Source organism: Oncorhynchus clarkii, chromosome 13 (genome assembly GCF_045791955.1).
Source record: "Oncorhynchus clarkii lewisi isolate Uvic-CL-2024 chromosome 13, UVic_Ocla_1.0, whole genome shotgun sequence".
Lineage (NCBI taxonomy): Eukaryota > Metazoa > Chordata > Actinopteri > Salmoniformes > Salmonidae > Oncorhynchus > Oncorhynchus clarkii.
The window spans coordinates 8991318-9017287 of NC_092159.1; the positions used below are offsets into that span (position 1 = coordinate 8991318).

The following is a 25970-nucleotide window of genomic DNA, read 5'->3' on the forward strand; positions in this document are numbered from 1 at the left end:
CTTTAAGGGTCTGCTCTCCATCTTAACGTGTCAAATAAAAACAACTGGCATTAGTTCACAAGTCTACTTTAACTTCATTCATCCTCATCTTAAACTAGTCTTGCTTGTGATTACCTTGTACCATCCTTTTCAAAGTCAATGTAGTTTTGGAAATGTATAGTGTTGCAGGTTAATTATTTTCTACATTGTGAGCTTCAAAGCCAAAAGGTTGGCTGTTTCCTAAGCAACTCATTTCCACTTTAAGAAGACTGACAGTGTAGGGTTTGAGATATTCCTTCATCTGTCAGTCCATGGATCCATCCAGTCAGGGCAATGGGATGGACACTAGTTCAGGATGACACAATAATAGTCTTTATTCATTCATAAAGAACATGTTCATAATTGGGAATAAAATGACTAAGGGAATCTCAACTTTTTAAACATTGTAACAGACAAGAGTAAAGCCAAGCTTGCAAGTGCAATATTAGTGCAAACAAAGATATTTAAAGAGCCTTCTTAAAAAAAATGATAATAATACAAAAAAACAACTTTACAATATTCTAATCATTTTCCTATGATTCTTTTTCCTTAAAAATATTTTTACTGCATCAACAAAGTTTTGCTATCAAGGTAAATAAAATGAGTTGATAACAGTGAACCAATTAAAACAACATTTCTACAATGTTAAAGTATGTGCATGTGTATAGCTCTGAGGTAAGTCTTGCTAACTTGTTGGCTCAGTCCCAAATAACACCCCGTTCCCTTCTATAGAGGGCACTGCTTTGGGACCAGAACCCTAAGATTAGTACCCTCTATAGGGAATAGGGTGACATTTGGGACCTTGTCTCCATCATTCCTTTCTTGGCTCCCTCTCTTCCTCCAGGACTCTGCTACCGCTTCAAGCCTTTCTGTGCCTGCTTCAATAGAGTGTCAAAGTCCAGCTCCTCCTCTTCATTTTTCGCTGGAGTGGGTTCCTCCTCTTCCCGATTAGAATCTGGGGAAACAAACCAGTTCAGTTACCAATATGCTATGATTTCAACCGGTTTACCCTGCAATTACCTCTGCGACCCTGGGCATGTGACTTAGTAAACTCGTCAGCTATTTCCCAAAAGGGGAAAGCCTTCGTTCGAGAGGCTGATACACATTCTTAATAAACATAGGGCGCCATTGTGTGGCAGGTAGCCTAGTGGTTAGGAACGTTGGGCCAGTAACCGAAAGGTTGCTGGATCAAATCCCCGAGCTGACAAGGTCAAATCTGTTGTTCTGCCACTGAACAAGGCAGTTAACCCACTGTTCTCCTGAACAAGGCAGTTAACCCACTGTTCTCCAGGCGCCAGAATACGTGGATGTCCATTAAGGCCCCCCACACCTCTCTGATTCAGAGGGGTTGGGTTAAATGTAGAAGACATTTCAGTTGAACAACCGAGTAGGTATCTCCCTTTCCCATTTGGGACCACCCTTAAAGGTTCTCACCTAGGTCGGCGTACGTAGATTTGCAGAACTGACGCCTGCCCCCGAAGCAGAGGTCAAAGGGCAGCTCGTCAGGTCTCCTCAGCTTGTAACCGTTCTCGATGGCTGCGAACGCATCTTTCATGTTGTAGAACGTCACAAAGCCGTAGTGGTCGCTATGGAAACAGAACACAGGTTAAGAAATGGTTATTTCCTAACCACCTGATTTGGACAAAGGTAAGCTAGTAAGTTACCTGATGAAATAAGTCTTCAATAAATACAATGAAGTATGATTATATCTAAGGGGGTCGAGAGAGAGAGAGGTGAGGGGGACAGGTGGGGGGGACAGAGAGGGAGAGGTGAGGGGGACAGAGGGGGAGAGGTGAGGGGGACAGAGGGGGAGAGGTGAGGGGGCGAGAAGGGGAAAGAGAACAGAGAAAGTCTAGAGAAAAAAAGAGTTTAAAGACACTGATGCTAACAATTTTTGACCCTCTTTTGATGCAGAGAGAGAGACTCACCCCCTGTCTCTAAAGTGCAGGGTGCATTCCTCCACCTCTCCAAACAGAGAGAAGCGTTCTCTCAGCTCCGCGTGCATCATGGTCCTCTGGATGCGGCCCACGTACACCACCCTGCGCTCGTCCTGGCCACACAAAACAACGCACCAAGGGGTGTCACTATCACAAGCCCTGCAGATTTATACAAATTATCTTCTCAAAATCCGATTTTAAACCCAAACATTAAAGCTGAGATGTGTGAAAGGGGAAAGGCTGTCACAGGCCCTCACCTCACAGGTCTCTCCCAGGAGCATCTGTTATGGTTTTAGAGAAGTGTCATTGAAATACATTGTAGTACATGCTGTTTTATCACGCATACAATGATGTCGGGGAATAAAAGTGCTTGTTGTTTGAAACACCTTTGTTATTGTAATAATCTCAAACGGACGTGGCAGTTTCACCGCAACTCATCCAACGTTAACCCTGACCACACTGCTAACCTTATTCCTGACCTAAATCCAAGACCAAAAAGCTCCTTTTGGTTTCCATAAATGTTTATGATATAGCCAATCTTCAATTTGCAGCTTGGCCATCTGGTGGGAACCGAAGAGGACAGTTGGTGGCAATTTGGTCTCCAAATCAGGAAGTAATGTCACATTTACATTTAACATCTTAAAAAGTATTAAAAAAATATATTTCTAAAACAGCAAAAACACAAGGTGAACCACGGTTTGTAATGTACTACACAGTACTCACTATGGCTTTAAGTTTTTGATTCCTCATATCTTGTTGTCTCTTTCGTTTCCTGGAGTCCCTGACGTTGTTGGAGCTGAAGGTTGGGGCAGGGGAGAGGAGACAGCAAGGTGAGATGGACTACAGAAGACCCGTGAGGCTATAGTTTAATCAGAGTCTAATACAATCATTCAGAACTCCTTTAATAATACACCCCCCCCTAAAAACATTTACAAAATACTTAAAAAAAAGTTATTTAACAAATGTATTAATGCCATTACTGACCTGTAGCAGTCCCTCCACCTCTGGGTTCTGCTGTAGGACAGTGTGGTGGGGGATCTGGACCGAGATCTGGAACCAGACTGAGTCCAGGACTTTGATGTGGACCGAGAGCGGTTCCAGGACTGTGGGTAGGGGTACCGGTACCGGCAGGGAACCGGGGAACGGGAGACGGAGCTGGAGAAAGAGGACGAGGAGGAGGAGCTGCTTTCAGAACGCCTGGGACAGAACCTGGTGGGGGAGGAGGGAGAGGGAGGAGAGGGATGGGGAGGAGAGTAAGGGGAAGAGGGAGAGGGATGGGGAGGAGAGGGATGGGGAGGAGAGTAAGGGGAGGAGGGAGAGGGATGGGGAGGAGAGGGAGAGGGATGGGGAGGAGAGGGATGGGGAGGAGAGGAATGGGATGGGGAGGAGAGGAATGGGATGGGGAGGAGGGAGTGGGATGGGGAGGAGGGAGCGGGATGGGGAGGAGAGGGAGAGGGATGGGGAGGAGAGGGAGAGAGAGGAGAGGGATGGGGAGGAGAGGGATGGGGAGGAGAGGGAGAGAGAGAGGTGAGGGATGGGAAGGAGAGGGATGGGATGGGGAGGAGAGGGAGATAGAGGAGAGGGATGGGGAGGAGAGGGAGAGAGAGGAGAGGGATGGGGAGGAGAGGGATGGGGAGGAGAGGGAGAGGGATGGGGAGGAGGAGAGGGATGGGGAGGAGGGAGGAGAGGGGTTGGACAAAGAGGAAGGAGGACGTGGGTTAAAGAAAGAAAATACATTTTGGGGTGGTAAAAAGTTGAGTGTAAACTTAATGACTAAAACCAGATGTAAAGTATGTAGTAGATATAGTGGAGCCATTTATCTTGAAAATCATCTTTTAGAACTAACAATCACCAAAATAAAAAGTACACAGTCAGGGAGAAGTTCAAAACCTGTCATTGATTGGTGGCTTATAACGTGTATTTATACTATGGCGAAATGTGTAAAAACTGGTATTTTTTTCTGTCAGCCTCATGGCAAAACGTGTAGAATTGGAAGAAATTAGGTTTAAAACAGCAAAAACAAAAAAGTACCTAACCATTGGCCACACCCACTAACATGGCCACACCCACTAACATGCCCACCTTCCTCTCTCCCCAACTTCAATTCAAGAGCAATAAGTCACCACACAGAATTTGAAACTACCTCTTTCGGGGTGGAGAGCGAGACCTGGATCGAGAGGAGGAGGATGAGGAAGATGACGATGAAGAAGGGGACCTAGAGCTAGAGTCCGAGCATGAAGATCTTGTCCGATAGCGCCGGGACGACCTCCTACCTCTGGCAGGGGGACTGGGTGAAGGAGGGGAGGGGATGCAGGGGCTGGTTCTCTCTTCCTGTGTCTCCCCTGCAGTAATGGCGTCCGTCCTAGAGGGGGAGCTCTCTGTAGATGGCGGAGCAGAGTCTGAGGGAAGTTGTGTCTCTGGAACAGTCCTGGAGTCCACTGGCTGCTGCTGCCGCAAATATTTCCCAGAGTTCTGTGTGCCGGGCACTGAGGAGGGGTTGGGAATTGGTTGGTGGTCGGGGAGTATGGTTTGTCTTTTGCTGCATAACATAGTAGTATTACTCCCTGGTTGATCCTGAGATAGACAGTAGTCGTGGTCTGAGGAGACAGATACTGGTGTCTGGAACTCAGGGGGTGTGACAGGGGGCTTTGGGGGGAGGGGGTGGGCCTTTTTGGGTGGTAGAGGACGGGGGTTGATGATTTGGATGGCCTTGTGAGGGAGAGGTTTGGGGGTCGCCGGTTGCTTCCTCTGAGGTGCGACAGGGGTAAGTGGTTTCCAGCGCGGCTGTGCAGGGGCCTGTTCCTGAGTGCTGAGAACATTCTGGGTGCTGAGAGGTTCCTGAGTATCGCAACGTTCCGGAGTTCTGAGGGGTTCCGGAGTTCTGAGGGGTCCCGGAGTTCTGAGGGGCTCCGGAGTTCTGAGGGGCTCCGGAGTTCTGAGGGGCTCCGGAGTTCTGAGGGGTCCCGGAGTTCTGAGGGGCTCCGGAGTTCTGAGGGGTCCCGGAGTTCTGAGGGGCTCCGGAGTTCTGAGGGGCCCCGGAGTTCTGAGGGGTCCCGGAGTTCTGAGGGGCTCCGGAGTTCTGAGGGGCTCCGGAGTTCTGAGGGGCTCCGGAGTTCTGAGGGGTCCCGGAGTTCTGAGGGGTCCCGGAGTTCTGAGGGGTTCGAGTGTGTTGACAAGTTCTGGAAAGCCAGTGGGTGCTGGAAGACAGAGTTTATCTTGGGTGCTGAGGAGATAGGCACCCAGCAGTGTCAGCATCCCTGGAAAGAAAGCAACAAACCAGATGATGAACTGAAGTTCTGTTCTAAAGCATGAGAATAACCACAGCAAAGTCCTCTGAATAACTGTGCGGACTAAACTAGAAATTAAGTCGAAGAACAGTTTCATCCCAAATGGTGCCCTATTCCCTTTATAGTGCACTACTTTTGACCAGTGCCCATAAATGTCTCTGGTCAAAAGTAGTGCACTAAGGAGGTAATAGGGTGCAAGTCTCCAGGCTGAGTCCTTCCAGTAACTCACCTTCAGTGTTGTTGCTCGGCTCTTCATCTCTAACAGGGCTCCTATCTGGACTGCCTTCAGGTTCACTCTCAGTCTCCTCTTTGGCTGTGGGAAGAGACACAGACATGGGGGAGATCAGGGGTTCAATCTTAGAGTAGGAGGGCTGGTTTAGGATCTGTTGTGCCTTTTTCCATCACCATGTTCAAGATTTTTTACATTTTACCTTTATTTAACCAGGTAGACTAGTTGAGAACAAGTTCTCATTAACAACTGCGACCTGGCCAAGATAAAGCAAAGCAGTGCGACACAAACAACAACACAGAGTTACACATGGAATAAACAAGGGTACAGTCAATAACACAATAGAAAAAAAGAAAGTCTATATACAGTGTGCAAATGGCGTGAGGAAGTAAGGCAATAAATAGGCCGTAGTAGTGAAGTAATTACAGTTTAGCAGATTAACACTGGAGTGATGGATGAATACGAATACGACGATGATGTGCAAGTAGAGATACTGGTGTGCAAAAGAGGAGAAAAGTAGATAAAAACAATATGGGGATGAGGTAGGTAGATTGGATGGGCTATTTACAGATGGACTATAGGTATGTAAGATGACAAGGACAGGGGTATCTGGGATGTATGCATCAACCAAATCAATACATCTGAATGCAAATCCCAGAATGGATGGGGCGTAGTATAGCTGGAAGAAGAAAGGGAGAGAGTTAACGAAACCCCACTGATCCCTCACTCACCTTGTGTTTCCTCAAACCGCTCCAGAAGGCTGGTCAGATCTGTGGCTTGGATTCCTGCAACGCGACCAAGAGAAATCAGTTTCTGAATGCAGGGACAGTAGCAGTTCGTCGAGGTGAACTTTCTGCTGGTCTAGTGCTCTAAACTGCTTCCTCCAGAACACCACAGCAGCATGGGTTCTAGTCCAGAACCCTGCTATTTCAGCAGCATGGGTTCCAGTCCAGACCCCTGCTATTTCAGCAGCATGGGTTCCAGTCCAGAACCCTGCTATTTCAGCAGCATGGGTTCCAGTCCAGAACCCTGCTATTTCAGCAGCATGGGTTCCAGTCCAGAACCCTGCTATTTCAGCAGCATTTCTTTCCCACCTTTATTTAACTAGGCAAGTCAGTTAAGAACAAATTCTTATTTTCAATGACGGCCTAGGAACAGTGGGTTAACTGTCTGTTCAGGGCAGAATGACATATTTGTACCTTGTCCGGATAGGGATTTGAACTTGCAACCTTTCGGTTACTAGTCCAACACTCTAACCACTAGGCTACCCGCCTCTAACCACTAGGCTACCCGCCTCTAACCACTAGGCTACCCGCCTCTAACCACTAGGTTACCCGTCTCTAACCACTAGGCTACCCGCCCCTAACCACTAGGCTACCCGCCCCTAACCACTAGGCTACCCGCCCCTAACCACTAGGCTACCCGCCTCTAACCACTAGGCTACCCGTCTCTAACCACTAGGTTACCTGTCTCTAACCACTAGGCTACCCGCCTCTAACCACTAGGCTACCCGCCTCTAACCACTAGGCTACCCGCCTCTAACCACTAGGCTACCTGTCTCTAACCACTAGGCTACCCGCCCCTAACCACTAGGTTACCCGCCCCTAACCACTAGGTTACCCGCCCCTAACCACTAGGCTACCCGCCCCTAACCACTAGGCTACCCGCCTCTAACCACTAGGCTACCCGCCTCTAACCACTAGGCTACCCGTCTCTAACCACTAGGCTACCTGCCCCTAACCACTAGGCTACCCGCCCCTAACCACTAGGCTACCCGCCTCTAACCACTAGGCTACCCGCCTCTAACCACTAGGCTACCCGTCTCTAACCACTAGGCTACCCGTCTCTAACCACTAGGTTACCTGTCTCTAACCACTAGGCCTAATCAAATATATGTTTAAAGCTTTGACTCCTTCAGCTGAACATGGAGACAACAATCTCTTTCTGAATGGGTCTTAGAAAGAATTTGACACAGGATATCAAAGTAATCACAAATTATGAATGTTTGTTCATTTCACACCAGCTCTAACTAAATCACAAATCATCTACTTTTAGCTCTATCTTAATTAGCTTTATCTGAAGAAATATATACTCAGGGTGTAGTTTCCCCTAGGTACAGATCTAGGATCAGAGTCCACTCCCCCAAACCTAACCTTAACCTGTAGTAAGTAAAATGCTAAACTGACCCAAAATCAGAGTCAACTTCACCCTAAAACAAAATATATTGTGTGTTATGGCTCATCTGGCTTACCTGTGCCGCAGGTGGGGGTCTGTATGCAGGTGTTACTCTCTGGAGAGGTGGACAGTCGGACATGGGGGAGGTTACCAAGGGCTACCCGCTTTGCCCTCTCCATCTCTGGGTAAGGAGCAACGGCATGGGTGGGTGGATGGACTGAGGGGCTGGACGATGGACTTGCCATTACTGGTGCACTTGGGGAAAACTTGGACCCTTCTGGTACGGTCTCGGTTCCTTTCCCTGGGCTGAGAGAGCGAGGCTGATCCCCTTGTTTCGTGGTCTCTGCAGTGTTTTGGGTGTGAAGTAATTTCCGCAATGGTTGTTTGGTGGAGAACCTCCGTTGGATCTCAAGGAGGAGACTGGTGCTCTTCAGGCTTGGATCCCGGTTGCAGAACACCATTTTGGGCTTGGGTGCTGGAGACTCCTGGGTGGTGGATGGAGGTAGAGATTGTTCCTGCTTCTCCTGGTTGGTCCCACGGCTCCTATCAAATCCATCCAAAGATGGACGGGTTCCTGGTAGTGGGACCAGGACAGGGTTTGGGGGGTCGCTACTGACCGCAACAGCACTCTTTTCTGGGCTAGTCCTGTTCTGGCCCAGACCCGCCACTGAGTTGGAGTTCAGGTTGGGACTTGGTAAGGGACTAGCAGGAGAGATGGTCTCAGTCCAAATAGGCTTTAATACACCAACATCATTCGCAGATTTAGCTTCCATTGAGTTGCGTTTGGGCTTTAAAGCTGAGCTGGTAGGAGGAGTCTTAGTCCCACTTCTAACAGGCTTTGATCCATTGATGCCAATGGCTTTACCAGGTTTACTGGGACAAGCAGGAGAGACAATCTTCGTCCTTGTCTTAGATATAGGCTTGAATCCACTGACATCACCCCCTGTTTTACTTCCTAGGTAATGATGTGTAGGATGTGGTGTCGTTGGTCCCCACATGCTATATTTAGGTCCTTGTAAATAGGGTATAGGAGGCAACTCCGTGGGGGTTTCAGGTAGAGAGGGCCATTTGGTGGTGTAATTCTCAGGTTTCCCCACCAGGGGTAGTCTTTGCTGGCGCAGCAGGCGGTACTGCTGGAGACTGAGGGCCGGTCTGGGCTTGGACTCGCCTCGCTGTGGTGGAGGCTGTGACGACGACGTATCTCCGGTCCTTTCAGACAAGTCAGTTACAACCTGATGCTGGTTGTCCTTTGAAGATGCTGCTGAAGACTCTGGAGAGGATGTTGTGAGGGAAATGGTCGTTGTTTTGGTGTTGAAGTCAAAAATGGGGATTTGGCTGGTGAGCTCGCGCAAGTCCGGGAGCACGTTTAAGTCAGGTTCGTCTGCCGGTAGCTCGTAGGATGTCACCAGGACAGGTCCGAAGCTCACTCTTTTTTTGTTCTTGGTCTTCTGGCCTTCTTTGGGCCCGTCCCACTTCACAAGTAGACTTTTTAGTTGCTTCACTTCTTCACCTTGACTTCCCTGTTCTCCATCCCCCTCTTTCTCGTCCTTCATCCCTCCTACCGAGGGACACTCGTCATCTGATCCGTCCACATCAATTTCCTCGTCGCTCTCTTCCGAACCAGGCTTCGTATACCTCCACACCTCGCCCTCCAGGGGTACACTCTGGTCCGCGCTCCGTTCCCCCAGGGAGGAGGCCTCCTGCCTGGATGTGCCGACCCAGTCCTTCCCCTCCTCATCCAGGCACACCCTCAGGCAGTAGGGGTGCATGAGTTTCACCAGGTCCACCAGGGACACTGTAGAGGAGTAGCCATGGTCCTTCTCTACAGAGTTCAGCGCTCTCACTTCTGATCGGTCGAGGGAGAGTTCTCCCGAGTCCTGATTGGTCAGATTGAAGCCCTGAGGCGGGCTGTGAATGTGGACCTTGCCGCCCTCCTCCTCCTCCTCCTCTCCATCACTCCTCTGTGTGGATGTGGAAGAGCCCTGGGCTCTGGGAGTTAGCCTAGTCCTCCAGGGTCTATCTGGAATGACCGTCTCAACCTGGAAGGAAGAACGACGGCAAGACTGTTACTCCAGCTATGCTCATAATCGCGATCGCTATTGCTCCATTTAATAATAAAGATATCATTCTCTATATTATTTTTCATGACAAACTCAATCCCATAGTGTAGTACACTAATATTTTTTGTATATAATTTCCAAACTATGACACAAACCAATCCCATACCCATTTATGTCAAATTCATTATGATAAGCATTTTATTTAGTACATTAAAGCGAATGTAAATCTTTGAAATCAAAGAAGTTACTCCAGTGCAGGGCTCGTCCTACGGTACTCATAACCTCCAGAGGAATATTTATCTCGCACAGAAATAGATAAACAATTCTACAATGGGGTTGACAGATGTTTCTATTCATAACTTGTTTTGTTTGCAGAGGAAAAGTAAATGTTGACTGTTCCAGCATCTTCAAAGTGCGCCTCGACAGAAATAGTTTTTATTAACGTGACTGCCAATGGTCCCTCTACGGTGAGCGGTTGCACAGCTCGCCTCGGACTGCCACGCAGATGAAATATCATCCCGCGCAGAGAAGCACGAGATTGAACTTCGCTCGACTTTCTAGAGTTCACCCCGTTAGTTAACACTGTCAACGTTTCCCTTTACTGTGGGAATTGGGATCGAATCAACGCAATGTTAGTCACCTTCAATGCGACATACAGAAACAAAAGGAACTACGCAGGACTTAGTATGCACAACTAACTGTGCAAGCGAGGTAGTTGTAGGCAGAACGCATCGGAGTAGGATTCTATTGCATTGACATGCACCCTTACACAGACCAGTGCACCACAACCAATCAGAGCCGCAGAAGGCCTATATGAAAATAGCCATTGCCATATATGGCCACTGGACAGCATGCGCTTGTTTTGAGATCAAAACGAGAGCTGCATGTAGCCACTTGTGCACATTTGTTCATATCCTTTGCTAGTTAGTGAGCTATTAGCCCAGTTATAGATCAGTTGTAGTTAACAACGGGGGCAGCGGTTGCTTCCTACAAGAGCACAAAACGTTTGCATTTCTAAACATCTTTGAAAAGCCAGTCAAGTAAAGAGCATTTGCAAGTCTTAAAGGGGCAGTGTTGTATTTTGAGATGGCCTTGAATGAGCTAAGTAGCCAACAGGCAGAGGGAAGCATAATGTCTTGATTCTCTGTAATAACGATAAGGGAATAATTCTGCATTTTATTTTGTAAAGTGGTTTCTTGCATCAAACAACATTGTTCAGTCACCTCCATGTCTGAAGGACAAGTGGATCAACAGGTTCATGTCAAGACCTACATGTTTTTATTCCAAAAGTCTCATGGATGTAGGCCTGTATTGAACACCACACATTGGCTGCTACTGTAGGCTGAAAGATAGAACAGCTATTTCCATGTTAAAATGTTATGGGAGGCATTTGTCTCCCTTGTTTTTAAATGGTAGGCTACTCTGGTAGGCTACTCTGGTAGGCTACTAGGCTACTCTGGTAGGCTACTCTGGTAAGCTACTCTGGTAGGCTACTAGGCTACTCTGGTAGGCTACTCTGGTAGGCTACTCTGGTAGGCCTACGTGATGATCAAATAGCCACAGTAGCCTACTCACTAACTTAAAGCTGGTACAGCCTCAGTGGTCACAATAAACGCGCGCCGGAAGTTGCACAGAATGTTCCAGTTTGCGGTCAGCAGACCTGAAATGTGCTCGGTGATGGGGAAGAAGGCGAAGCGCCACAGCTAAATGACTGTCCTGCAACAGAAACAGTTTACTCCAAATGGAAAAACGTTTTGGGATCAAATCGAGTTTCTATTGGACAAATTCAAGTAGGACCCTCCCCATTTCATTATGTTTGCTTCTTAAACAGTAAACGGTTTCCGTTGCAATACGTAATAAATACACCCCAGGATAGTTAAAAATAGGGTTGGAGTGAAAACCTACAGGAGGGGGGCTTCCAGGAACAGGGTTGGAGTGAAAACCTACAGGAGGGTGACTCTCCAGGAACAGGGTTGGAGTGAAAACCTACAGGAGGATAGCTTCCAGGAACATGAATTGAGTGAAAACCTACAGGAGGGTGACTCTCCAGGAACAGGGTTGGAGTGAAAGCCTACAGGAGGGTGTCTCTCCAGGAACAGGGTTGGAGTGAAAACATACAGGAGGGTGACTCTCCAGGAACATGGTTGGAGAGCACTCTTCTAGTGGTTCTTTTATCATTGAAATGACCTCTGTAAACATAGATTAAAGGGTGGGATCACCAGTAGTAGTACAGCTAATCCTAATCTGACACACACACTTCCATAAAACAGAAAGGGATGAGGTTTCTACCTTTCCAACAGAGGAAGAGGGGGATGAAGATGAAGAGGGGGTCTTTATGGAATGAAAGAGTGCTTCTTTATCAGGTGGAGACCGTGTTAAACTCAGCAGCCGCCTCAACTGGAGAAACACACCAAACAGGAGAAATACAGTAATTACAAAACAACAATCACATTGTTCTCCCACAGACACACCATTTTCAGCATGATTTATAGATAACACCAAAATAAAAGCAGTACCCCTGATTCTCATCAAATCAAGAACACCTGGGACTGTTTTCACACAGCGTCTCAGAGCAGGACCGCTGGTTACCAAGAACACCTGGGACTGTTTTCACACAGCGTCTCAGAGCAGGACCGCTGGTTACCAAGAACACCTGGGACTGTTTCCACACAGCGTCTCAGAGCAGGACCGCTGGTTACCAAGAACACCTGGGACTGTTTCCACACAGCGTCTCAGAGCAGGACTGCTGGTTACTCTTAATTCTCAATTAATTCTGAATCACACACACAGACCCACACTTGGTTTTTACCCACCGGGGAGTTGTCCCGTAGCCTCTGGTCAGAGAAGAGCCCAGTGTCAGGCAGGGTGTCAAAGGGAGACAGGGTCTCATCGTCAACACTGTCCAGGATCTCTGTTAGAGCCGTCAACAACGTGGACTCACTCTCCTCATCCAGTCTGCTCCCAGTCTAAAAAAAACCAAATGAAATAAATTGAATTAATTAAAAATAGTATAAATGGCATCTCATTTCTGTGACGGGAAACAATAGTTGAAGAGGAACAGGCAGAGTGTTTCTAATTGGACAAGTTCATGTAAACCAGGAGTTTTTCTGCACACGACTCCAAATTGACACGAGAAAATGCAGGGGACCCCACTTGGAAACATGATATTCCCTAGTTAACGCTGTGTGTTGATATTTACTCCACTTTAGGCCCCGCAGGTTGTCCCAACCCATAATAATGACATGAAAGGGCATTCTAATAGTGTAAAAGGCCCTTAGTTGACACTAAAAGGTTGTACTCTATGCCCATTTCAAGATTTAAAAAAAATCTTCATTTGTTTGATAAGATCACACATTTTCTCAGGGGAACCCAGATTGGGTCCTGACCTGAAGTTTGGGAACCACTGATGTAGACCCTGTTCCCATCTGAGACAGGTTCTACATCAGGGGCGTATTCATTACAGAAGCTGTTTAAGACCCAAACTGTAGCAAACAACAAAATTAGAGTTTCTATTGGACAAATTCAGGTAGTTCCCTCCCTTGCCTTCTTTTAAGAAACGTTTTACAACAGAATCAGCGTAATGAATACGCCCCAGTATATCTGAATGTTGGCCAACATTGTGTCCTGATGCTGACCTCTGCAGCTACGGCGGAGTCTTCAAACATTGCCAGGATGGAAGGGTCCAGGCAGGAGTGAGTGTCCATGTCCAGATCACTGACTTCCCCTTTACCCAGGACAGCCTGTAACAAGCAACAAGATCAGAAAGGGAGAACAAGTTCAATCACGAGTCAGGCAAATAGGCTGCCCAATTATTGGGAAAAAAGAGCTGATCTGATTGGTCAAAAGAGCAAAGCAAAAATATCTGAATTGGGCCTCCTGTGTAAACGCAGCCTACAGAAACAGTTGCTCGATCATAAGTATTTTTGTGTTTCCCCGCATCCCATCTCCTCGTCTCTTTCCCAACCGTATTGGAGGAGAGGGTCCAAAGTCCCTCCCTTCTGACGTTCTTCTTTAATGTATTTACAGAAAGTGGCAGAGAGGAAGGACGAGGGGGAACTAAGGAAAGATTGAGAAAGTTAACACATTTCTCCTAAAAGACACTTGAGGAACATAACTATGCTAGTCAATAGTGTTTGTTGAGGCTGCGTTTGTATGCTTCCTCCTCCCATCAGAATGAGTGTGTGTGCAATGCCATGTTTTCAGACTGTTGCAGAGCAGAGCCCTGACGCGGGGGCGGAGGAGGGAAATGTTCAAGACAGTCATTCCCACACTTCAGTTTGATTTATCCAACGAGGTGGAAAAACAGCAGCACGAAGTGTCTCGCATCATAAGGACATGCGTTGTCTTGTCATAGAAAGTGACAGTTAGCACACTAGTCTGCACTCTCACTCCTTGACAACAACAGGCCCCTCCCTGGGTGTGGTGGTGGTTGTTGCTGGGACACTGTCTGTCTGTAATATGATTATGGGGCTACGTCCCAAAAAACACCCTATTCCCCAAATGCAGTGCACTACTTTATGACCAGGGCTTATAGATCCAAATGGAGCTTTCTTGAGAAACGTGATAGTCACAAGCTTGAATCCCATATGGCATCCTATTACATATGAAGTGTAGTGCACTACTTATGACCAGGGCTTATAAGATCCAAATGGAGCTTTCTTGAGAAACGTGATAGTCACAAGCTGAATCCCATATGGCATCCTATTATGGACCAAGGCCCATAGGTCTCTGGTGAAAAGTAGTGCACTATAGGGAGTAGGGTGCCATTTGGGAGAGTTCCCAGTCAGTGTTCTTTTCAGAGTCACCCAGCCAATACGTGTGTGGGAGATGAGAGCAGACAGTGAAGTCACAATGGGAGCATTGTAAAATGTGCAGAAAGGGGAAAACAGAAAAGCGTGGCTTAAAGTTATTTTTTATTTATTATTATTGAGCCCATTCCAAATGGCACCCTATTCCTTATATAGTACACTACTTTGGACCAGAACCCATAGGGCCTCTATGTACTAATCCCTCATTACCTCTCAGGAAACATCATCTATTTTAATTGAGCGGGATAGTACAGTAGTACAAAGACGTGGACAGCGTTGAAATAATAGGCCATTTTTGGCTACTAGGTGCCTATTAACGTCAATGGTAGGCCTATACAATCACACTAGCTACAACGCTGTTTGTCATTCATGTTTGCCACAAGAGTAAAGCGGATATAGTTAGTTCAACAAAACAAGACCCTGGATGTGAGACCAGTGTTGACATGTGTGAATGATATATGGAGGATGTTTACTGAAATGAGTGGTACGCAAAGGCAATCGAAATGCAATGATATAAAAACAATGAGTAAAATACGGGTGCATTTTAGCGGAATTGGGTGTACTTTTGTATGAGCCCATGGTTGACATACTTGGACCGTACCAGTTCCAACATTACAAAAGTAATGTGTCCCTGTCTGCTATGTATGGGACAGTGAATGTGTTCCAGTACTTTGCTAAATATCCATATCGGCAGCCACGTGAATGCAGAATATTCGAAAGAATAAACTCAACAATTTAATCTTATCATTTGCTTTTGATTGACGCCAACCGACAATTCATTGTTGCCAGCTTCCGGATACCCAACACGACCAGTCTTTTAGAAGGTGTGCGAGTCCAGCAACTATGAACGTTAGCAGCAGACAGAGCATCGCTTTTTCCGAGTAGAGAAGAAACTTTGCTGACTCCCTATTGAATTATAGCACATTCAACTTACTGTCACGGCAACTTAGACAGGTATTACTTTGCAGAAAGCCAATAAAATGATTTTATGCCGAACTAAATCGTGAAATAAGGGAGACATAGTTAGCTACTTGTGTCACCAGCAGTTATTTTCCCATGCCGCCATGCGATTCGCAGCTAATGTTAGCTACTACTAGCCGTTCACATCCACGTGTAGGCACCGCGTGCTGGTTTGCCATTTTTCGTGTATGAAAAAGGCCAAAGACAAGTGGTACAAGTAATTTTTATTTGGCCACATGTATGCAGAAAAATTATGTATCAAAGCCGTACCTCATTGAATGTGTTTGCGGTCAGAAATTCCGTGTTGCCGGTGATTATAAGCTCATCTTTTCCACGCCACTGCGCCGCCATTTTACAGATCCTCACATGGCTTCGTTCAGCTATAGCTAGGAGCGTTGCCATTGGTCAGCGCACAGACACGTGGTCGCCAGCACACGGAGGTTGCCGGTAAACGCAGATCTGGGATCAATGTATCTTGCTCAAATCATAACCAAGTACTGTTTTGCAAGTAACAACAAAACTGACCGGAAATCAGATCGTCATCCGATTCGCTTTGGTCTCTGCAGAAAGCCCCAAATTAAATATCTTTGATATGTCAAATGCTATTGCTGTCATGCACCTGCACAGTAGTTACTTTAATCATGTCAAAGGCAACGCCTGTCATATTGCCCGAAACGAAGAACGGATTTTATACCGGTCACATAATTGTTTTCTAGTTTTATGCCCAACCCAACCGCAATGCCAAAGTGGCAGTTTGAAGTTTGACTCAAATACAAAAAATAATGTATATAGCTGAGTCAAATCTGATTTTTTTCCCCTGCAGTCTGCACAGACAAAAAGCACATGGAATCAGATATTTCAAGCCACATTTTGAAATCACATAAATCTGATTCCTGGCCATGTGACTTGTCTGAAAGGTGAAATGCCCTTAAGTGGTTTCCAGACTGTGATTTAGCATATATTGTTGCTTGCTAGCTACTCTGTTGACAGTTTGACAAGAACATCTGGTAGCTCACACGTTTGTTTATTGTTTGAATGTGCTAGCAAGCTAAACAACTACCTAGCCAGCTAGTTTAATGCTGTGGCTAGCCAAAAAGGACTCATTTTGAAAGTTATAAAAGTCTTATCCTTTGAGGCTTTAAAAGTGTTCTTAAACTAAGATTTCAAACATTCAAATCAACTGTGGGAGACTTTCATATCAAACATTAAAAGCAACCGGGGTAGACTTTGCAAGCTACAAAACAACTTCTGATTGAGAGGAAGAATGGGCACCACCACCAATCAGCCTATGCCCCTGAACACACCCGCCATTACCATGACAACTAGAGTAGCCATGTCAGTCTGAACACATCTGACATTTGAGCATTTAAGGCACAGATAGAACAGATATTTCACCGGATGTATAAATGTGAAGCATCCGCTTGGTGTTTCCACTCACTACCAAATATGGTAGTGAGAGGAAGCCCAGTGGCCGGCAATGGGAGGAGATTGAACGAGATGGATTTTTGCAGACATTCTGCAAATCTTATCATCGATTAAACATTTGATCTCAATACAGTTTTCTGTTCTCAATACTATAAACTGTTACGAACAGAGTGGACTAAGTATTGTAGACTTTACCCTTGTCAAAGTTTCCAAAAATTGCGTTGTTTAGAAGGAGTGCAAAGGCGAACTGAGTTATTGCACACGTGTGCACTTCACAGAGTAGGCGTCCCCTGACGGAAATATGACGCCCCAAACTACTTCCCCCAGCTATGTCTGCACCTGTTACGAAAAGTAACTTCTAGTCGTAGCTGTATCGAAGTGGTATGTTTTAGGGGGTCCAGTATACCTCTCTGTTTTACGCCTCAAATTATAAGGTTGGTTGTTTAGCAAACAAAACTGATGCTTGCGCAACTATGGGGCAAAACACAAACACAGGGTTGGCTTAGATTGTTGACAACATGGAAACTAGATTTCATCTCCAATGTTTATTGAAAAGATAAATACATTTGCACTTGTTGTCTCTCAAATACATCATTACACTTGCTGGTTAGATAACTAGCTGAAAAGAGCCACATACGATTCCCCACAAGGCAGCTTCTTGTCATTGTTGCTAGCTATCTGGCCATCCAGAATCACAACTGCTGCACGTACATCTGCTAAACACGTGTATGTGACCAATAAAATTAGATTTGGAGCCTCAGGTCACATTTGACCTCCAGGATCCAGAATCCCAGCTGCCGACCAGGGATGGCCAGGATGCACCACCATGCCTTTTCTCTCCACAGCAAATCCTCTGCCTTCCATCAGTTGTGTACCTTTGTCCTTGTTGCGGTACCAAGTGGCAGAATTCCCACTAAAAGCCAGGAGCAAGTTCATTTAAGAATTTTCCTGGGTTTGTTGTGCTGCGTCTAGTAACTTTTTGTGCTGTGCTGGCAGTGATGCACAGCGTCCTTGCATTGTGCCACAGCTGGGAGGCGCTCTGCGTCTCATGCGTCAACCTATCCACTTGGTCTGGGCTTGGCTTAACGAAGGCATTGTAAAAAGTTATACTCTTATCACAGGTTAACTTAGTGCCATGGTCATTGTGAGGCAATTGTGGGTCAAAAGGTAGGCCTCTGAATGTAATATCTCAGATTGTTGTATGTCTCTCCACCAGTGAACTATAATATCTTTGATAGATTGTTGTATGTTTCACCACCAGTGAACTATAATATCTTTGATAGATTGTTGTATGTCTCACCACCAGTGAACTATAATATCTTTGATAGATTGTTGTATGTTTCACCACCAGGGAACTATAATATCTTTGATAGATTCTTGTGTTTCACCACCAGTGAACTATAATATCTCAGATAGAGGATTGTATGTCTCACCACCAGGGAACTATAATATCTTTGATAGATTGTTGTATGTCTCACCACCAGGGAACTATAATATCTTTGATAGATTGTTGTATGTCTCACCACCAGGGAACTATAATATCTTTGATAGATTGTTGTATGTCTCACCACCAGGGAACTATAATATCTTTGATAGATTGTTGTATGTCTCACCACCAGTGAACTATAATATCTTTGATAGATTGTTGTATGTCTCACCACCAGTGAACTATAATATCTTTGATAGATTGTTGTATGTCTCACCACCAGTGGTCTTCCTCCTGTTGTAGTAGTAGATGAGACCAACTGCACCAAAGACCATCCCCAGCACCAGCCCAGACGGCTATCTTACTCCTCTCAGACTCTGAGTTAGAATGGCTCAAGTTAGTCCCAAAGTAAACACATCTCTAACATACATATAACCACACTTAAATCATGCAGAGTTGTGTCTGGGATGAAATAAAAGTATGTCTGAAATGGTGAACCACATTAATATGAGCTCTTTGATTCCCTACTTCCCTATTTCTTTAGTTCCTTGCTCCCTTACCACAGAAATTCCAGTCAGTCACTCAGTTTGCTTCCTTACTTCCTTATTCCCTTACCCTAGCCATTTTGAGTCACACTTGCCTGCTTGTTTCCAATTTCCTAATCTCCTTGTCAATCTCCCCCCATTAAACATTATTGTAAAAAATAAATAAAAAGTTAATCCCGTGTGTTAGTGAATTTTTTTATATTTTAGAATGACAGGAAATTAGTTTTAAAATGTAGATTGGTTTCTGGGGGAGACCCACAGACGCCCCGGCAGATTTGGTCCCCCCTAATGCTGACTCCATGGCCACGGCCTTGGCTCAGCATATGTGGGAACTCCTTCAAGACTGTTGGAAAAGCATTCCTCACGAAGCTGGTTGAGAGAATGCCAAGAGTGTCATGAGTGGCTACTTTGAAAAATCACAAATATAAAATATATATTGATTTGTTTCACACTTTTTTGGGGTTACTCCAAATGTGTTATTTCATAGTTTTGATGTCTTCATTATTATTCAGTCCCTCCAGGGTTTCGCGCAATTTTTTGTGTGATTTCTGCAGCCTAAAATGCTTGGTTTTGCAGAGGCTGTTGTGAAATTCTACGATATATTTGGCAATTTTTTATTTTTTGAATTTTACTCCCCAATTTTGTGGTATCCAATTGTTGTAGTAGCTATCTATGTATCTATCTTGTCTCGGGCTCGGGAGAGACGAAGGCTGAATGTCATGCGTCCTCCGATACACAACCCAACCAGCCGTACTGCTTCTTAACACAGCGCGTATCCAACCCGGAAGCCAGCCGGAGGCTACACCGTGCACCTGGCAACCTTGGCTGGCGCGCACTGCGCCCGGCCCGCCACAGGAGTCGCTGGTGCGCGATGAGACAAGGATCCCTACCGACCAATCCCTCCCTAACCCGGACGACACTAGGCCAATTGTGCGTCGCCCCACGGACCTCCCGGTCACGACAGAGCCTGGGCGCGAACCCAGGGACTCTGATGGCACAGCTGGCGCTGCAGTACAGCGCCCTTAACCACTGCGCCACCCGGGAGGCCAGCAATGTTTTTTTCACATTCATTTCATAAAGCAATAAAAAGTAATATGTGCTCAGTTTTAATTTAAAAAACTTTTTAAAAAACACATAAAAACCTTTATGGTTCATTCATGTTTTTTTCTCACCAGATGGACACTTTATCACCATCCTCGACCTTTGTTATTCCAGAGGGGAAGATCCACACGACGTGGAGTACATCTGGAGAGCGATTTCAGACCTGGTGAAGGTCATGGAATACAACAGCATCCTCAATAGATTGACTGGTTACACACCCATTGGGATACATAAGGCTGAGCAATTTAACGCCGATCCCGTGGTCCTGGCATCATTTCAAACTCCACTTAATTTCTTATGCAAACGTTATGGTGCCGTCGCCTACGAGGCCGGAGTAAACAACAACGGTCAGCAGTTCTATGGAGAGCAATGGTGGAAAAAAAATACATTTGCAAAAGATATTTCAGGAAAAATTGATTTCACATAATTTTCCGATATTTTTTTAAGCACCATTTTGTTGATTATTACATGAGTTACGTTTGGGTTTGACAAGTCAGGGAACTTTCAGAAAGAAACCTGTCTGTGCAGTTCTTATCTAACTCGCACCATCCCAGGGTGGAATCTTGCTGAGTTTGTTTTGAGGGAATAAAAGAGAACTAGCTTGGGTATCAGTCTTGACACAACACAAGCCACCTCAATTGACTCCGTCTAAAATGACACTTACTAAAGCTTATAGGTGGAACACATTGACACCCAAGCTAGAAAGGGAACTGACCCGTATATAGACGTCCATACCTGTCCATTGAAAAACACCAAGCAGTAGAAAACAAAAGAATAGTGTTTTATTATATTATTTTCCCCTCTCAGTTGAGCCCTCCGTTCATCTGAGGTCCATGACGCCCCACGGTGACAGACACCCCTCCATGTTGACGTGCAGTGCCTACAAGTTCTACCCCAAACAGATCAGGGTGACCTGGTTGAGGAATGGACAGGAAGTGACCTCAAACATGACTTCCTCTGAGGAGCTAGCCAATGGCGACTGGCACTATCAGATCCACTCCTACCTGCAGTACACTCCCACGCCTGGAGAGAAGATCTCCTGCATGGTGGAGCACGCCAGCTTCACTGAACCAAAGATCCTCCACTGGGGTAAGGAAGTAAGGGGACAAGGAAGTCAGGGAACAAACTGAGTGTTACTGGAAATGGTTTAGGGAAGGGAATAAGGAAGCAAGGAAGTAAGGAAGCAATGAAGTAAGGAAAGATTGAAACAAGGGAACAAAGAGCTCTGATAAGTTAGGTAATTAATGATGTGTGTTGTTTTTCAAACAACTGTAACTAACTACATTCATGTTAGTACGTTTCATCCCAGACATGTCTCTGCCAGAGTCTGAGAGGAGTAAGATAGCCATCTTGGCTGGTGCTGGTCTTTGCAGCAGCTGGTCTCCTCTACTACAACAGGAGGAAGACCACTGGTGGCGATGGTGAGTATAAGATGTTTTATTGTCAAATACACCGGATACACAGTAATGTGTTGTTTTACAGGGTCAGCCATAGTAGTACTGCGCCCCTGGAGCAAATTAGGGTTAAGTGCCTTGCTCATGGGCACATGTTGTCGGCTTTCAGTTAGGGATACTGTGAGATACGCTAACCGCTAGGCTACCTGCCGATCTCTATAGACAGATAGTATAGTTTATTGTTCAGTCTGTTGCTCTCTGCCTCTACAGTATCTATCCCCCATGATGGTGCTGCTGTCACTTTTCAAGACCAACCATTATATATGAATAATATGTTAATAAACTGCTTCTTAGTCAATCAATGCTAACAACAAAAATGCACAAATGTAAAAACTCCAATTGTGGTGTATTTTGTTCAACAGGGAGGGAACTGGTGCCAACAAGTCACCCATCCCAGTGATCTCTCAGTGACTACGTTACAGTTCTGCAAATGGCACCCTATTCCCTATATGGACCCCGGTCCTGGTCAAAATAAGTGTAACATATAGGGTTCCATTGAGGATGCTCCTAATTCTTATGTCTCCGACTGCAGGTTTGATGATGGGGTCTATATCTTAGAAATGTGTAAGGAGTGCCTGCTGCTTTTCTAAAGACTATCAAGAGTTTATATTATTGTTACAGTAACACTTCAAAACAAGTTCCTACAATATGCTATAGGATGCAAGATATATTTTTAGGAAGTAGTTGCTCACAAATTGTCTTGAATTGTTTTGAACAAAACAAGAAGTTGGAACCACTTTTTTATGTTGTTAAACGACCTTAACGTACAACTGTGTAAACTAGCCTTCTACCGTACCTGTAGACCCCCTGTCATTGCGCTAACGCTAGTTAGCATTGGCTCGCGAAAGTACCGCTAACTTCCTTCTGTCAGGTGTTAGTTGTGCAGAGGTGAGAACGAAGTCAGGCGCAGGACACAGCACTGAGTAAAAAATGACGAACTTTACTCGGGAAAAATACATCCACGCAGGGATCATTAACCCTAACACAAAAGACTAACAACAAATAAGGAACAATCTGGCACAAAACATAATGGGAACCAGAGGGTTAAATAGGGAAATAATAATAACTAAATGGGAACCAGGTGTGTACATTCAAGACATAACAAATGGAAAACAGAAACATGGATCGGTGGAAGCTAGAAAGCCGGTGACGACGAAGGAGAGGCACCAACTTCGGCGGAAGTCGGGACACCTTCATACTGCACGCAGGGAAATAAAAATGATATTGTAAATGCCAGAATCTCGCAGTATCCCTTTAACCCCGGAATCCGTCATTGTGGAACTGCCTCATCCTTTTGCGATATTACAACAACAATGTACACCGTTTTTTTCTCCTTGGACACCATTGTACGTCATTGTACATACAATATAACAGCAGAGTATGTACTGCAAAATTGTTGTTGTTGATACTCCTCAACAAAAACAATAACAATAACAGTAACAAATATGCTGGGTTGAACAGTGGCACTGTTTCCCCTGGTGCGGATTTCAGTTAAGAATGTTGTGTTTGCTATTACTGTAAACATGCTTTACTTCTCATTCTGATATTATGCTAGTCTCCACTGTAGTTTGCTGAACATTGAAGTTTCATATTGGTATGTGTGCGTGTATAATGTCTGTGTGTAGGCTACATATGTAGGATCTTAATTTGACCTATATTGTCACAGCAAAATAATCCTGTAGTAACAGGATTGAAACGTTTTGTCCATAATATTGCTGGATCGATCGGTGGTTAGGCTATAAGCCGGACAAAAGTAGGCTACATGAAAAGTGCAATACTGTTAATATAATCTTGTGTTTTAGGGTGGGGCTTTCAGTGAACTTATGTACATCACAAAGCTCATCTGCATTTCCTGTGGTGCAGGTAAATTCTCAGCAACAAAAGAGTGATCAATTTAAGATCCTACATCTGTGTATGACTGAGGCTTTTTACATTGCTGTTACAGTATCAACTAATTCCTTTACTGCAGCAACACTCTGGGTGCGTCGCAAATGGCACCCTATCCCCTATATAGTGCACTAGTTTTGACCAGAGCCCATATGACACCTATCCCCTATATAGTGCACTAGTTTTGACCAGAGCCCATATGGCACCTATCCCCTATATATAGTGCACTAGTTTTGACCAGAGCCCATATGGCACCTATCCCCTATATATAGTGCACTAGTTTTGACCAGAGCCATATGTGCTCTGGTCTAAAGTAGTGCACTACATAGGGAATAGGGTGCCATTTGTAACCATTTGGAGAGCAGCCTTTGTTATAGGATGGATGCCTTTTGGTCAAAATGTCACAATTCCGTTTCACTTGTTTTTTCCTTTACTTGAGCTATCTGACCTTACACCCAGTGGTGTAAAGTACTTCAGTAAAAATACTTTAAAGTACTACTTAAGTAGGTTTTTAGGTATGTACTTTACTATTATATTCTTAAAGAAAATAATGTACTTTCTACTCCATACATTTTACTGACAACCAAAAGTACTCGTTACATTTTGAATGCTTAGCAGGACCGAAAATGGTTCAATTCGCACACTTATCAAGAGAACATCCCTGGTCGTCCTACTGCTTCTGATCTGGCAGACTCACTAAACAGAGAACATCCCTGGTCGTCCTACTGCTTCTGATCTGGCAGACTCACTAAACAGAGAATATCCCTGATCATCCCTACTGCTTCTGATCTGGCAGACTCACTAAACAGAGAACATCCCTGGTCGTCCCTACTGCTTCTGATCTGGCAGACTCACTAAACAGAGAACATCCCTGGTCGTCCCTACTGCTTCTGATCTGGCAGACTCACTAAACAGAGAACATCCCTGGTCGTCCCTACTGCTTCTGATCTGGCAGACTCACTAAACAGAGAATATCCCTGATCATCCCTACTGCTTCTGATCTGGCAGACTCACTAAACAGAGAACATCCCTGGTCGTCCTACTGCTTCTGATCTGGCAGACTCACTAAACAGAGAACATCCCTGGTCGTCCTACTGCTTCTGATCTGTCAGACTCACTAAACAGAGAACATCCCTGGTCGTCCCTACTGCTTCTGATCTGGCAGACTCACTAAACAGAGAATATCCCTGATCATCCCTACTGCTTCTGATCTGGCAGACTCACTAAACAGAGAACATCCCTGGTCGTCCTACTGCTTCTGATCTGGCAGACTCACTAAACAGAGAACATCCCTGGTCGTCCTACTGCTTCTGATCTGGCAGACTCACTAAACAGAGAACATCCCTGGTCGTCCTACTGCTTCTGATCTGGCAGACTCACTAAACAGAGAACATCCCTGGTCGTCCTACTGCTTCTGATCTGGCAGACTCACTAAACAGAGAACATCCCTGGCCGTCCTACTGCTTCTGATCTGGCAGACTCACTAAACAGAGAACATCCCTGGTCCTCCCTACTGCTTCTGATCTGGCAGACTCACTAAACAGAGAACATCCCTGGTCGTCCTACTGCTTCTGATCTGGCAGACTCACTAAACAGAGAACATCCCTGGTCGTCCTACTGCTTCTGATCTGGCGGACTCACTAAACAGAAAACATCCCTGGTCGTCCTACTGCTTCTGATCTGGCAGACTCACTAAACACACATGATTTGTTTGTAAACAATGACTGAGTTTACAAGAAAATGGTGCCGCCTGGTTTGATTAATAGAAGGAATTTGAAATGATTTATACTTTAGCTTTTGATACTTAAGTATATTTTATCAATTGCATTGACTTTTGAGACTGAAGAATATATAAAACCAAACACATTTAGACTTTTACTCAAGTAGTATTTTACTGGGTGACTTTCACTTTTACTTGAATCATTTTCTATTAAGATACTTTTACTCAAATATGACAATTAAGTACTTTTTCCACCACTGCTTATACATATAACTTTTGTAATACTTGGGAGTGTTGGGTTTCCAAATAAAGCTTTTAAATGAAGTTTTGAAACTGGCCTCACTTTCTCAATGACTGACCTGACTGAAAGGAACCAACATCTTCACGTGCATTTTTATCTGACAATATTTAGCAATAATTAGAAAACCATTAGAAGTCAATGACCATGTAATATATGGGGATTTGAGAGTGGATGCATTAACATTACAATAACAGCGAGTCGCTATTACCACAGATAAGTCTGACTTCATTAACATGACAATAACAGCGAGTCGCTATTACCACAGATAAGTCTGACTTCATTAACATTACAATAACAGCGAGTCGCTATTACCACAGATAAGTCTGACTTCATTAACATGACAATAACAGCGAGTCGCTATTACCACAGATAAGTCTGACTTCATTAACATGACAATAACAGCGAGTCGCTATTACCACAGATAAGTCTGACTTCATTAACATTACAATAACAGCGAGTCGCTATTACCACAGATAAGTCTGACTTCATTAACATGACAGTAACAGCGAGTCGCTATTACCACAGATAAGTCTGACTTCATTAACATGACAGTAACAGCGAGTCGCTATTACCACAGATAAGTCTGACTTCATTAATATTACAATAACAGCGAGTCGCTATTACCACAGATAAGTCT

The 25970-nt window shown here is 45.0% G+C and overlaps 1 protein-coding gene and 1 pseudogene across 1 annotated transcript; one reads left to right on the forward strand and one right to left on the reverse strand.

Annotated features, from left to right (window-relative positions):
- Positions 1-331: 331 nt before the first annotated feature.
- On the reverse strand, positions 332-15876 carry LOC139424354 (peroxisome proliferator-activated receptor gamma coactivator-related protein 1-like). The gene is made up of 13 exons (XM_071176096.1): positions 15745-15876; positions 13342-13446; positions 12520-12672; positions 11996-12103; positions 7723-9685; positions 6203-6256; positions 5472-5555; positions 4099-5212; positions 2940-3164; positions 2679-2751; positions 1947-2068; positions 1453-1604; positions 332-973 (listed from the first exon to the last, which is right to left on the reverse strand). The coding sequence occupies exons 1-13, from the start codon at positions 15874-15876 to the stop codon at positions 870-872; spliced, it is 4389 nt and encodes a 1462-aa protein (XP_071032197.1). The 3' UTR covers positions 332-869.
- A 4162-nt stretch (positions 15877-20038) lies between these two features.
- On the forward strand, positions 20039-22178 carry LOC139424355 (HLA class II histocompatibility antigen, DQ beta 1 chain-like; annotated as a pseudogene).
- Positions 22179-25970: the final 3792 nt, after the last annotated feature.